Source organism: Gorilla gorilla, chromosome 11 (assembly GCF_029281585.2).
Source record: "Gorilla gorilla gorilla isolate KB3781 chromosome 11, NHGRI_mGorGor1-v2.1_pri, whole genome shotgun sequence".
In the NCBI taxonomy this organism is placed as follows: Eukaryota; Metazoa; Chordata; class Mammalia; order Primates; family Hominidae; genus Gorilla; species Gorilla gorilla.
This window is the reverse complement of record NC_073235.2, coordinates 113265466-113280333: the sequence shown is the minus strand read 5'-3', so window position 1 is coordinate 113280333 and position 14868 is coordinate 113265466. Positions and strand designations below refer to the sequence as shown.

At 38.0% G+C, this 14868-nt stretch overlaps 1 protein-coding gene across 8 annotated transcripts in view; it reads right to left on the bottom strand.

Annotated features, from left to right (window-relative positions):
• The window catches only part of CPS1 (carbamoyl-phosphate synthase 1), a 201976-nt gene that overhangs the window by 14957 nt on the left and 172151 nt on the right, over positions 1-14868 (bottom strand). For all 8 annotated transcript variants that reach the window (XM_055380488.2, XM_063695178.1, XM_063695179.1 and 5 more), the window contains 6 exons: positions 13769-13844; positions 10103-10180; positions 7574-7681; positions 5511-5600; positions 3544-3714; positions 993-1067 (listed from right to left, as the gene is read on the bottom strand). In XM_055380488.2, the coding sequence (XP_055236463.1) occupies positions 993-1067; positions 3544-3714; positions 5511-5600; positions 7574-7681; positions 10103-10180; positions 13769-13844 (598 nt within the window). The remainder of the gene's footprint in view (positions 1-992; positions 1068-3543; positions 3715-5510; positions 5601-7573; positions 7682-10102; positions 10181-13768; positions 13845-14868) is intronic.

The window sequence follows — 14868 nt, the reverse complement described above, 5'->3', positions numbered from 1 at the left end:
ATAGCGCCCTCATTTAAAAGTAAGGGTTTTTTTTGCCCTTAAATTAAAAGAAGCAACAAAGAGGCAAAGAGTCCCCTTTCTAAGAGTCCAAATACAAACAGGACAGCCATTTATTCCTGACTGCCTGCCTTCTTGTCTCACTTGGCTTCTCATCACAGATCTTGCTTGTAACCAGGCAACCATATAAAACATCACGTACTTTGTTGCAATTAAGTATTTTATCCTTTTAGGTTTTCCTTAATACCAAGAGGAAACAATGATGGCTCACAGTCTGATATTGCCACTCAGATATGCACTGATGAGAATCTGAAGGTTGTGTCTAGTAAGTCTGTCAAGGGCTAGGTGATTCATAAAATGTCCTGACACTGACATGGAGAGAACTTTCTAGAATCTGACAGCTCTTTACAAGAAACACATTTCACAATCCTAAAGAAACCTTCAGCTGACACAGCCCCAACACAAGTGAAGAGGGACATCCAGTGGCCGATTCCATTATAGTTTTTAGATAATCCCCATGAGGTTAAAAGTAGTCCTAAAATTTTGCATGTATCTGCAGATTCCACAATGTTTAGGTCTATGATCTTTATAATGCTGTCATTCTCCATATTAGTAGTAAAAATCAAATGATCTAATTTCATGGCAGCAAGGCAGGGAATGAGGTGCTGTTACAGAGAGACCCGAGAACCTTTAAATAAAAAGTAAGACACAGAAGATATTTACTTGGATGTCTAGATAAATACCTGGAAGATGTTCTCATGTGAAAATGAATTAGAAACACGTGTATTATATTCCCATGTTAAAATATAAATAAGAATTTAGACCCTATTCAAAATAAAAGTAAAATATTTTTTAAATTCAAAATTCATAAGCCCTTTGAGTCTCACTCTGATAGCAGATGTTTTTATTCCCTTTATTTTACTGTATTCAAATCATAAAACCATAGATTTCAAAGTAGATTTAATGAAAGCTTCCATGGATTATTAACCAGTTACCTCTCCGGTGGAAGCCATCTCACATCTCAGAATGGGGTCAGCATCCCTCAATCGGGGCCAGGAAAACATGGGAGCCTGTCGGAAAAAAAAAAAAAAAAAAAAACAGGGAGAAAAATTATGTGAGGGAAAAGTAGAAAATGAATAAGAGAGGATAAATATATTAGCGAATCATCTCTCACAGAGTTCACTTAGGCTATAGTTGACATGTAAAAAATCTCTTGGGTCCAAGCATCCGACTTGAAAGATAGCTTTAAAACTCCATTCCAAGAATTTCTTGAGCTCTTGGCCAAAACTTTAGGTTAAATAATCACAAATTAATTCTGTAAATAGGGCTCCTGAGACCAGTCTGGACCAGTGTTTCTAATCTGGCCCATGCATATTCCTATTGGAATGATTTCAAAGTCCACTGGGCATTGGTCTCTCCAGACAGAGTTCAAACACATTTTTTCTCTTCGATAGGCTTTGGAAACATTCCTCTTCTTGTTCTGATCATTTGAACTTGCAACAAGCCACCTTGCCAGAAATGGCTGTCTGTAAGCCAGCTTCTGAGACATTAAACTGTTGTTGACACCTCTTAAAAGCTTTGAAAAACATTCTGCTTGGAAACACCTTTGTGCAGAACTTTCATATGAACTAGAGTATAGGAGTGCCTCCTTTTCATTTGTTTTACCGATGCAATTCATGAAAAACTAAGTTCTTGTTTCTTGCTATATGTCCACTTATCTGGTACATGGAGGAATTTTATCAATTGCTCCATTGATTCTGGCACCCAATCTAAATTATGATGGGAATTCTAGCTTGGGAGTCATTTCACTGGATCATCTTGGTCAAGTTACATATTTCTGCATTTCAGCTTCTCCATTTCCCCATCTGTTGATACCCATTAGCCTTAATAGGGCTATTAAGATTGACAATTACTAAGTAATTTGAAAAAAACTAAGATTTATATACAAAGCTAACTAGGGAATGAGTAAGCTAGAAGATACAGTGCATTTAAAAAATGCATATCTACCTGTAATCCCAGCACTTTGGGAGGCCCAGGCAGGTGGATCACCTGAGGTCAGGAGTTTAAGACCAGCTTTGCCAACATGGCAAAACCCCATCTCTACTAAAAATACAAAAATTAGCTGGGCGTGGTGGCATGTGCCTGTAATCCCAGCTACCTGGGGGCTACTTGGGGGGCTGAGGGGGAGAATTGCTTGAACCTGGAAGGCAGAGCTTTCAGTGAGCTGAGATCATGGCACTGCACTCCAGCCAGGGTGACAGAGCAAGACTCCATCTCAAAAAAAAAAAAAAAAAAAAAAGCATATCTATCCATCAATATTTTTAGTTAAAAATTCATATATCAATTTACTAAAAGAAATAAGCATACTCCTATAACTATGAATAAAGAAACATGAACTTAAAATCCATATATAAAATCTCCAGTGGAAAAAAATATTTTTCAGTGGCTACTACTCGTTGGTCTCAAAAAAAATTTCTCTATTTTTCTACTAAAAGATTTAACAATATATGTTTGTGTCACAGTCTCCATGAATAAAATGCCACCTCTCCTCCCAACATAAAAAGTCACATTCCATCTCAATGCACTATAAAATTCAAGGCATCCTACATTATCAGCTTAAACAAGATTTTTAATTCACAACTTCAACTTAAAGTTCCCATCATAAAAGTCAAAAGTCCAAGTCTGAGCTGTAACACAATTATGGTTGAGGTCACTAGTACATATAGGAACGGAAACCTTTTGAAAACATCAGAAATTTGTCAATTTTACATAAATATATCAATATTAATGTTACATAAATATATTAATTTCATTGTGCTCTTCATCTACGTAATTCAAATACATTTATATATCACTAATCCTCATGCCTGTCCAGCTAAGTAGTTAAAGGTCATAATTCTGTGCACCATCATACTGATGCAGCTAGGAGATCACAATGGCTTTATTATTAAGGTATTATTTAAAATATACATATGTATTGGAAATTAGTGAACAAACTTTAAATTTTCCTGGTCACTCTTTATAAAGGTGTCATCAATTTCAACAACCTCACAGCACCATATACAGCAACAGCTGTCTCAATTTTTCAAATGGAAAAATCATGCCACTGAAGAAAATATATACTAAGCAAAGGTGGTCAATGTGGTAGGAATTTAATCAACCCCACAGGCTAACCCTTTTTACAAAAGTCATGTAAGATTTGGCACAATTCAAGCTTTATCCTAACAAGGTGTGTCCTGGATTTCTGTTTACCAGCTAAACTAGCACCATCATGTGTCAGCTGCACAAAAAGCTTATAATTCACTCAGCTAATTGGTTTTGAAGTTATACAATTCTAGATAGTTTTAAAAATTTTTTTGAAATGTACAATAGTTCACATAAAGTTGCCTATAGTACAACTGCAGTACATTATTGAAAGGAAATGTAAATCCCTAGTCCAACCCTTTAGTTAGAAGGTTTTAAAAGTAACAAGATTTTTGATGACAAATTGTTCTTTTAATTTCACTAGAACTCATAAAATGACTAATAAATTTTTGAAAATGTTACCTTAATTGCAACATAGTCAGCAGGAATTATGGGATGGTCCAATGTTGGAAGAGGTTTCTCATCAACATTCTCTCCAATCATCACCTTGGTGGCCACATCAATGAAGTCAACCCCAAGAGTCTTGGAAACAAAGGGGAAGGATCGAGAAGCTCTCAAGTTACACTCAATCACCTGAAGAGATAAAATTCAAAATGAGAAAGAGGACATTGAGAGCCAGTAACAACAATATTAATATTCTCTCTACCACTGGTTTCCAGCTGTTATTAACTGGGGACCAGCTCTTGTTTTGCTAATCTTGTCTCTTTTCTCCTTACTGCTTGGATTTTTCCTGATACTTTCAGTCAGTATCTTTGAACTCTAACTTTCTTTCATGCCTTTTTCCAAACTGCATTCCCATGCACTGCTGACAGGTTTAGTTTAATGCAGAGCTCAAATAATGCCATACCCCTCCTGAAAACCTTCACTGGATGTCCACTGGCTTCAGATTAAAGTCTAGTCCCTGAAGGCCTTCTGTCCTCTTGCTTCAGTGGAGACCTCACTATCTTTATCTTATACTACCCTCCTGGCCTCAATCTTACTTTCCCAGTTCACCCATTTTACTCAGTAAAATCATCTCACTCAACTGAACTATTTACTGTCTCCAAATATGCTCTTTTCTCACCTTTACAGATGATGTTCTATCTGTGTGTAATAATCTCTCTACCATCGTTAACTTGTCAAAATTCCAACCATTTTGCAAGATCCAGTTCACAATACAAAATCTACCTTGAAGTCTTTTATGATCTACCCCTAACCAAGCATAGCATGCTCAAATACATGCTCATGCACACACACTGGCGAATACGTTCTCTCTGCTCTATAATTCCAATACCATTTTATTTGTACATCCCCTCTAGCAACTGTGATACTCTACTTTATAGTTTTCTACAAATTTACCTTCTTCCCAACCTTCACTAAATTACAATATTTTTTGAGAGCAGAGGCTTGCTTAATACATTGTTGCAGCCACCATATGACTGCGAGTAGGAGGTAAATCAATGCTGGTTACTACTATGGTTTGGATGTGGTTTGTCCCCATCAAAACTCATGTTGAAATTTGGTCCCCAGTGTGGCCACGATGGAAGCTGGAGACTAGTGGGAGGTGTTTGGGTCTGAGGGGTGGATTTTTCATGAATAAATTAATGCTATCCTGTTGGGGTAGCATCCTTCACCTAAATTAAAAAGGATAATCAAAGTCTGGTAGGAATAAATTAATTCCCACAACAGTGGGCTGTTAAAAAGTCTGGTTTCTTCAGTTTCTCTCCCCCACTTTCTCTCTCACCATCTGATTCCTCTGCACCTGCCCACTCCCTTTCCACTCTCCACCATGAATGGAAGCAGCCTGAGACCCTTACCAGATGCAGCTTTCCAATCTTAGACTATCTAGCCACCAGAATCATAAGCCAAGTAAACCCCTTTTCTCTACAAGTTACCCAGACTCAGGTATTCTGTTACAGCAACACGAAACAGACTAAGGCAGTTACCGATTAGTTAAACTAAGTAGACTAAATTAATTAAGACTAATCTAGTTCATTTATCATTTTTGCAAATGGCATCGTCTCTGGGTAAGGAGTAAAGCAGAATTTCAGTACACAGAATTTATGACTACTCTACACATTCCATTTATTTATGATAGTCTGTCTCACCGTATCCATCTATACTATACTGTAGGTGGCATACAGTGACCTTCCCAGTGGATCAGTGTGCTTTACAAAGCTATAACTGACTTATCAGTGCCACCAATAGCCTGGGCCTTCAAATAAGGTAGACATTATATGCTATGCATCATTCCACACTCAGACACAAACAGATCCAGGGGTCTCAGTTGCTCTTTGTCTGGTGTTCACAGAGAAGATTAGCAGAGAGATGCAAACCAACATGACATAACACAGTGGTGGTGTCCTCTCAGGCACCTAGGCATTTCTTACCAAGACATCATTTCCTTTGACAAGAAATTGGACGTTGAATGGACCAGAGATGGCAAAAGCCTTTGCAATCTTCCGGGTAGCATCCTTCACCTGAATTAAAAAGCATAATCGTATAGTGTGCTAAAGAGCATATCTTAGTTTTTGAAAACTTTCTAAAAGGCACAGTACCTTAAATTTGGATGTCTTTAATTTCTCTTCACTGACAGCTATATATCTACATTAATAATTATAATGGAGGGCACTATTAGGCTTCTATTAACAAAATAATATGCAATAAATACACACAAAATAATAGGAAAAGAACAAATAATTGTACACGGTTATCTCTCTGCCAAATTCCCCTATCTACCTACAATTATATAACCTGGTTTTACACTGAGGGTTAAATGAAATCCTTTCAGTCTAGTTGCCTTAGCACCAGAAACTGCAGTCCAACCTCTATATCAATGTAGTGACCTACCTGCTGGGAGGTACAGGCCCTGAAATTACATGGTACTGCAAAGAAACCAGAGAGATTTCTTTTATGTTGCTTTTCTGTTGCCCTGGACTCTACAAGGTTAGATATTATGTTCAGAAGGAAACAGTGTTTCCCTGCAGGGAAGCCCTGCATGTCACATACAGGAATCCCTGTATTCAACCAGAGCCAGAATGTCCCTATACCAAGAGGGGGCATTGATTACAAAGAGCAAGAGCTCCTCACTCATTATGCTCACAAGAGTGGTTCAGCAATGTAATTGGGTATAAAACGAAGTAGAGTCTATGACACATTGAGCTCTGAGAGATTTGGAAAATCCTGAGTTCTGAGGATCATTTATCCTGACATGAGAAACTGAAGTACATTTGAGATCCAAGGACTTTTTTTCTTTTATGCTTCTGCTATTACAAAGTATCCTGCTACCTCTACCTTCTAGAACAAAGACCTTCAGAATCCAGCCCAATGTAAAACCAGAGAGACAGGTCTGCCTGGATTCTGATGGCAGGGTCACTGGAAAAGCTCACTAAAAAGAGCTGAGCCTGAGCCTGATCTAATATACCTAAAGACTAATGGGACCTCCTCAAAGGTTATTTAAGATGATAGGTTCGGCTGGGCGCGGTGGCTCACGCCTGTAATCCCAGCACTTTGGGAGGCCGAGGCGGGCGGATCACGAGGTCAGGAGATCGAGACCATCCTGGCTAACACGGTGAAACCCCGTCTCTACTAAAAATACAAAACATTAGCTGGGCGCAGTGGCGGGTTCCTGTAGTCCCAGCTACTCGGGAGGCTGAGGCAGGAGAATGGCGTGAACCCGGAAGGCGGAGCTTGCAGTGAGCCGAGATAGCGCCACTGCAGTCCCACCTGGGTGAAAGAGCAAGACTCCGTCTCAAAAAAAAAAAAAAAAAAAAAAAAAAAGATAGGTTCTAAATGTACACCTAGCAGTGAATATTGAGTACTAAGTCAGAGTCATTATTTTTGGTAAGTTCTTTATACGGCTGGCTCTCAGAGCTCAAAAAGAGATAGCAGAAAGTGCTGTTTGGAGGTGAAGTCAAGGGTGAGAAGGGAAAGCATAGATTCCAGAAAGTTCTCAAGTGACTGGTCCACACCTGTTTCACCCCTCCTAACTGAGAAGCATTGCTTCAGATGCTGCTCACCTGTGTGTGGCCCTGAAACATTAGAATCCCCAGGAGCAGCAGTTCTCTAACTGCCATCCCCAGACTAGCAGCAATAGCATCACCTTAGGACTTGTGAAAAACGCAAATTCTGGAGCCCGATCCAGAAATATGAAATCAGAAACTGGGGGAGGGAGTCCAGCAATGTGTTTAACACGCTCTCCAGGTGTCTGTGATGCACATTCAAGTTGAGAGCCCCTGTACTCGCATACAACCAAAGGGGCTCAAAAGACAGTGAAGAAAATTGTTATCTTTAGAATACCCAGGTGACTCAGAGCAAGGAAGTTAGCCTCATCATTAAATTTAACCTGCAGCGTATCTTACTTTGCTACCTAGCTTTAAAAAAAAAAAAAAAACTTAGGTGTTTTTTTCTGAGTGTTGCCTTTTCCCTTCCACTTTTATTTATAAATGATGACCTTTTCAATGGCCCCTTGGCTGATGGTTTGTGTGGGCAGCATCAGAGTGGCATCTCCCGAGTGGACACCTGCATCTTCAACATGTTCGGAGATGGCATGAGAGATAACCTGGCCAAAAAAAAAAAAAAAAGGATTTTAGAAAGAGTTTTCAGGTACCTCCTTCAAGGAAGCTACTCCCTCATCCTCCCCTTTGGTCCTAACAGATGCACTGAGCACGGACCAGTTCCCTTGCTACATTCCTGATGAGAGCAGTAGAAAATGCTGCCTCTCTGTGCAGTAACAGATTTCCTGTACAGGCAGCTAAGAGTGGCTGAGAGCCTACCTCCCTCATCCACTGATTAGCATGGGTATAAGTAATAGGAAAAGAGTAAAACTAAACCAATTCATATTGACTTTTAAGAACAGGATAGGAAACTAAAGCATTTGAAAAGCACTTAAAATATCTTTATCTTTTAGGCACTGGGAAAGAAAAGAAGGTGGGAGAGCTCAATATCTATCTAGGTAAATGGTATAACTTAGGTGGACCAAAAATAAGTCTCAAAGATCTCATCAAGAGATCATTAAATGGAAGTTTGAAAGAGGAAGGAGTCAAAAGGAAAAATATTCTAGTCCTTTTTTAGAAGTAAGGAAATAAAAGTAATGTAATAATAAATAACCCAGGTTCATGTGACTGGTATGTGACTGAGTTAGGATTTTGAATATTATCTGTCAGATTCCAAAGTCTATGGTCTCAATCACTATAACCTATATGTTAATAATATGTGTGTCCTTGGGAAATGATGAAGCTGAGAGTAAGGGAGAATAATTGGGTGGGTATAAAAGACTTAAATAAATTACATAAGAGATTTGCTTATCAGATTTAGAAACGTCTTAAAACAGTGACATTTGAGTTTCCATCCTTCTGTGACCTGGGCAAAGTGCTTTACTTACTTAGTCTTTGTTTCTGATAAGATAAGAATAACAATGGTACCTGCTCATAGAATGTTTGTAAGGATAAAACAGACCACATATAAGTAAGAGCTCATTTTTTACAAGAGCTTATTTATAAAATAATAAGAGCTCATTTTTTGGTGAAGTGTCTGGAAAAGGGGAGGCATTCACCCCACTGAGCTCAGGCACCCCACCCCACTGAGCTCAGCAACCTGCAGTTCTATGTCCATTTCTTAACATGGCAATTTAAAAACTATGTGAATAACCTGGAACATTTCCAAAAGAGGGAGTACAGGACGATGTGCAATAGTTGATATCTGAGAAAACCTTAGGGAAAGCACATATGCTGGCAACCTAGAGCCAAATAAAGCCAACAAACCAGCATTATTTTACCAGTACAGTATTTGAAAACGTACAAATGTCTCTAGGCCAGTCTTACATTCTCCACTTCCATATATAGGTATCACGTTCCTCTTATTTTATATCTCAACCTTCAAATACTTAAGATGTTGAAAAGGAAATAGATTAAGTTTTTGCTCTGAAACTCAGAAAATCAGGGATAAGACTTCCAAGGAAACAGACCTTAGTTCAAGATAAAGAATACCTGAGATGTCAAAAAAAAGTGACCACAATATATAATCTTACAATGTGTTGAGCTTTGTATCACCAAAGTGTTTAAAAGAAAACAGATGACCACCTTCCAGGGATGCTGTAAAGAAAATATCTGACTTGGAGGGTGGAGGGCTGGAATAAATTATCTCTAAAGGTGTTTCAACTCAAGATTATGTGATTCTGTTGTAAGTAGATACCATTACCATTTTTATTAACAAGATCTACTCTGAACTGCTAATCTGGAAGGAAAAAAAAGAAAAAGATTTAACATCTTCAGTAGTGTTTTGAAGTATTTGCAAAGCAGAAGATGAATGCTAAGTTTGTATTTTTCCTTAAAGCAAGTAAAATGGCATAGACTCCCTACAACATAACTTACTACATTTTAAGAGAAGTCACAAATGCATTATTAATACAACTATAAAACTAAAGTAAAATATTCTTCACATTTTCATTTCTCCTTGAAGTTGGAGGTATTCATTGTATTAGAAATACAAGATGTGATATGGTAAGCCAATTTAATATTATTATCCTTATCCACTTTACTCTGTTTGACTTTGCCTTTATTAACCCAATAAAAAGGGAGGAGGATGGGAAATGAAGAAAGAAGAAAAACCAGGATTCGATTGGGAACTTCAGAAAGAAAAGTATTAGATGTTTTCATAATAGCTATTGAAACATAAAAGGAAAGCCACAGACAAAAGAAAATGAGAGAGAAAATCTATTCAAAAGGAATGATGAGTACAGGATGATAATTACTTCTGAATATCATCAGAGAAATTCTAACAGTATGAAACATAGGAAATATGATACCCATGACACATCAACTGAATTGTCAGAGAATTTGATTTTTTTTTACAGCTTCTCCACTATTACTGGAGACCTGTTTTATAGATATTATGAATTCTAACCTGTCAATATTTCAAAATTATTTTAAAGAAAAAAATGATGAGAAGGCAGGAATGAAGGAGATGAGAATAAAGCACTTACCCTTCCATCTTTGCCAACAGCGTCCATTTCTACTTCTCGGGCCCCTTCAACAAATTTTGTCAGCACCACTGGGTGCTCCTGTCACGAAGGAAAACAGAGGAGCAGAACATTTAGCTAACGCTATGTATATAGTGTCAATAAGCCATGTACTTTAAGTATTATAAGTATCAGGGCAATACTTGCAAAATACTCAAGGCTGAACATACTACACAAACTCATTACCTAATCTGTGCTGTAAGAACAAGGTTGTTCTCTGCTTGCAGTGAGGCAGAGGGTCTTTCTCCAACTTTGAGTGCTCAGCAAACTGACCATGAGTTCTGAATCCTCAAGTATAGGCATCCAGGTCAATTAGAGAAAAGAGGGGACTAAGGAGGAAGCAGAATATGGCTTCTTTCTCTGCTGTCAGAATCAGGAATATTTCTCTACTTTATAATGGTATATTATTATTGGTTCAGAATATTTCTTTCTTTCTACCCTTATCTTTTCTAAGCACTACAACTCCCTAAATCATATTTCTCTTTGAGAATTGTGGGAGAACTCAGAATGAGAGTGACATTTTCTTTTGGTCTTATTGGGCCAAAGATGAAATCCTTTACCTCGAGTTGATTTGTCTTATGCCACTTCTAGAGTATGACATTTGTAACTGTAAAATCAAGTATTTTTATTTATTAATCTTCAAAAATCCTTCCTTTCTTGGCTGTTTCAGACCCTTCTCATCTTGAAGTGCTTCCCACACTCATTTCCTCCATGTCAGGGTCGGGATGCCCTCCACAACATAATCCCCACTTGCTTTTCTCCATACTAAATGAAGAGGTTGAGGGAAGATCTCCAGGGTTTAGATATCTTCTCCTCTGTACCATAGGCTAAAACAACCTGGGCCACTGTCTTTTTACCAGGCCCTGCATTCACTTGCTTCCATGTGTCTCTTCCCCACGTGCATTCTATCTTTTCTCCTCAGCTTCATCTTTCAAATCTCAACTCACCCTTCAAGGCCTAGGTCATATGCTATCTCCTCCCTGAATCCTTCTCTGAATATCCCTTTTGCCTCTGAACACAAACTCCTTCTGACCACTATCATGAAATGCAGCATTATACAAGGCTGGCCTTCTGAAAAACACTTTCTTCCTTTGGTATCTGTAAACTACATTTCTGTGCTTCTTTCTTCAGCTCATTCGTGGTTCTTTCTTCTCCTCTCTGCCTTAAATGCCAGTATTCCTCCAGTGTCTGTCTTAGCTGTTCCTTTTCTTCTATACTCTCTCCCTCCGTGATTGCTTTCATTCTCAAATCTTCTATTAAAGTGATATGCTATTCATTTCAAAATCTATATTTCCTTCTCTATCTCTAGCCGTGATCTTGGTCCTCAATTCCAAACCTATTATAATAACCCTTGCCTTTAAATCATCTCCACTTGGATTCCTCACAGGCAGTTCACATTCAAAAGGTTAAAAAATAAATAAAAATTCCTCCCTCTATACTTTTCTCCTTCCTCAGTGTTCCCTATCTCAATAAATGGCATCACTGTCTACCCAGTTATCCAAGGCAGAAAACTCAGGAGTTATCCTTTATCCTCTTTCACCCTCCACCTCCATTCATTCACTAATTCTTTTCAATGCGTGTTCTTACTATTTCTCTCCATCTTTAGTGTCATTACTCTAATCCGAGGCACTGTCATCTCTACCCTGAGCTATAGCAACAACTCACTCACCTCTTTCCATGAATTTGGTCTTGCCCCATAATTCACTCTGTGTACTACAGCACACTCATCTTTTTAAAATAAAAAATATGACTAAAATTCAAACTCATTATAATGACCAATAAAGTCTCCTTTATCTGGTCCCTGACTACTTCTGCACCATCATTAATAACCAGCATCATGTTTGATGTCCTAGCCATATAAGGAATGCTTTATCAGTTTTGAGAAACTCCCTACTCTTTCTCATCTTCAGGCCTTCATAAATGCTGTTCCTTTCTTCCTCCTACTCCCACAATGTAAGCCATTTGCCCAGTTAATTCTGAATCAACCATCAGGTATCAATTTAAAAGTCCCTTCCTCAGGGACTGGAGCCCAAGACTTTCACACTCTCCCTCAACATCCTGTATTTTCTCTGTTGCGATGTTCATTGCTCATCATATTTAATTGTAATTATTTGAAGTCTGTTGAGCCTAGCAAAAAGAAGTCCTATGTGACAGTAGAGACCATATCTTTCTTTTCACGAGTACAATTCCTGATACTGAGAACAATGCCACCATATAACAAGTGCTATAAATAAATGAATACATACATAGATTACTGATTGATTGGGGCTGGTTTTACTCTAGAGTCATTGAATTCAGTATCCCAGATGCTGCTGTAGTTTGCCAGGGAACATTGAACTGTAAAGTACTCAATCACAACATCTCTATTATTAAACTTTGGTCCCATATGGATTCTATCCATACGCTAAAGGAAAAATACTTTAAAAATATTGTACTGAGATCCTATGAGGAGTGTTCGAGGCAGACAAGAGGGGACACCTGCCTCATCACTCACATGAGACCAGCTGAGTACAGTAGCCAGCCTCTGAAAAGGGCCGCATGGCAGGACCCCTGGCCGGGAATAAAATAGAGAAGACAGTTGGTGTCTCACTCCATTAATGAAAACTGGCCCACTGGAAAGATTCCCTTCTCAGCTATCTGATTTGCACACAAACATGAATTCAAAGTCTACCTGGTTTTCTTCTTTTACACTCTTTGCCTCTTCTCACTCTTTATTCTCATCTACTCTTACCACTCAGACATCCTTGGGGAGCAGCTATCATACGCAGAAGAGCGATCCAGCGTCATGTGTGCAGAAACAGTCCACACACTTTATTCCTCTTTGAAATGTTCCTGATTTCACTCTTCCTCCCTCCAAATTCCACTTGCCTAACATCAAACTCTTCTCTATGAATTGTTCCCCCTTAAAAAAAAAAAAAGCCCCAACAAGCTTTTGAAAGCTTTTAAAAGGAAAACACTACTTTTATCCTCTACAATACAAGATCAATAACCCCAGTGGGTAAATCTTAAATGGATCATGCTGAGGTAACACTGAAGGAGAAAGTAAAGGCTGGGGGGCAGTGGAGGAAGGTGGTTGAGTTGCCACAAAATAAGAAATGCTTGTATTAAGTCACAAATTGAATGTGCCAACAGGAAAAAATAAAAAATAGTTGAGTGAGGGACTTACTATTTAAGTTGCATGTTTGACTAAGGCAAAGTTCCCAGATGCGAAAATTAAAAATCAGGAAAGCTTTCACTTGTTAATGGTGAGCATGGTTGAGCAGCCCTTGAGACTGGGAATTCCAGAAATACCCTGACCAGCATCTAATTCATGAGAAAAACAAAAATCATTGTCCTTTTAGACTCCTGGAGTCTAAAATCTGTTTTGATAAAATATGCACAGGTATTCCTCTTTTTCCACCAACCTTAAAAATCTAGTTATAATTTAATGCCTTCAAGTTTTCTCATTCTTTTAAGAGACTAGAGGGTAGAAGAGGAAAAAAGAAAACTCATTCTAACACATTGTGTGAAAAGAAAACATACAAAGTAAGGTTGCATTAAGAGATAAATGTCACTACATTTTATTAAGAGATAAATGTCACTACATGTTTATTAAGAGATAAAAGTCACTACAAAGAAATTGGACACTACCTGAGAAACTCTAGTGGCCTCTTCTAGGAATTTTTTCATCTCATCCTCAGAGAATACCACATTCATAGCAGACCCACTGGAAAAGGAAGGGGAAAAAAAGCAGGTCAGGTTTATGCTAATACTAGACTTGACTGGTTCTCAGAACAGTTCCAGACAACCTCTAGTTCCAGTCGGGGCTGAATAAGAAGGTGCCTCTTGCTAAATTGAGACTTTTCTCCATTTAATCACCAGGACAATCAACCAAAGTATAAAACTGACGAAGCTGAGGATGGAAGAAGGTAAAGTGTGGGGGGGTCAGTAAACCTGTATTAATTCCCAAACGGAATCCTGGTAGCTCTAGAAATTATACTTCTCCAAAGTTTGCCCTTTCTGATTTACTATATTAACACTCTGCTGGTTCCAGGTAATTCTTAAGCCTTAACAGGATTCAGCCCAGAACCTGATTTCCCTAACCTGTTTCTTCAGAGTTCATTATCAGCAGCTGATCTTAGCCTACTGCTCTGTTGTCAAAGCAGGTTATGCTACTCCCTCAACCAGATTGCAAATGAATCAATTTTAAAGTAATATTTGCTAATATAATGTACAGTATCTGAATAAAACCTTTTCAACTATATCCTTTCTTTTTAAATGCTTGAGAAAAAATGCTATCTGAAATCAATTTACTCTGAATTTTGACATTTGCAAAACGTGTTGGGAGAGGAGGAGTAACAGAAAGCAAAAATAAAAATAAGAAAAATGTTACTTTGCTTTTAAACAGCAACATTTACCTCTTTTACACTACTACAAATTTCTCTTTTAATGTTAAAATGTATTTTTTAATTGGCAAATAGTAATTGCATATATTTATGAAGTATTGTGTGATGTTTTGATCTATGTATACATTATAGAAAGTCAATCAAGTTATTTATATATCCATCACCTCACCAGTTTATCCTATTACAAATTTCTGCGTAAAGGGCTTTCAGTTGCTTCATTTGTTTAAGAGAGGAAGGCTAGAGCAATAATGCTTATCATTCAGAGTATGTGAAACTGGAACAAAGATACAGATTGCAAAAAAGGGAAAAGAAGTGTGATAGTCAAAGCTGGTTTTTTTTCCATCC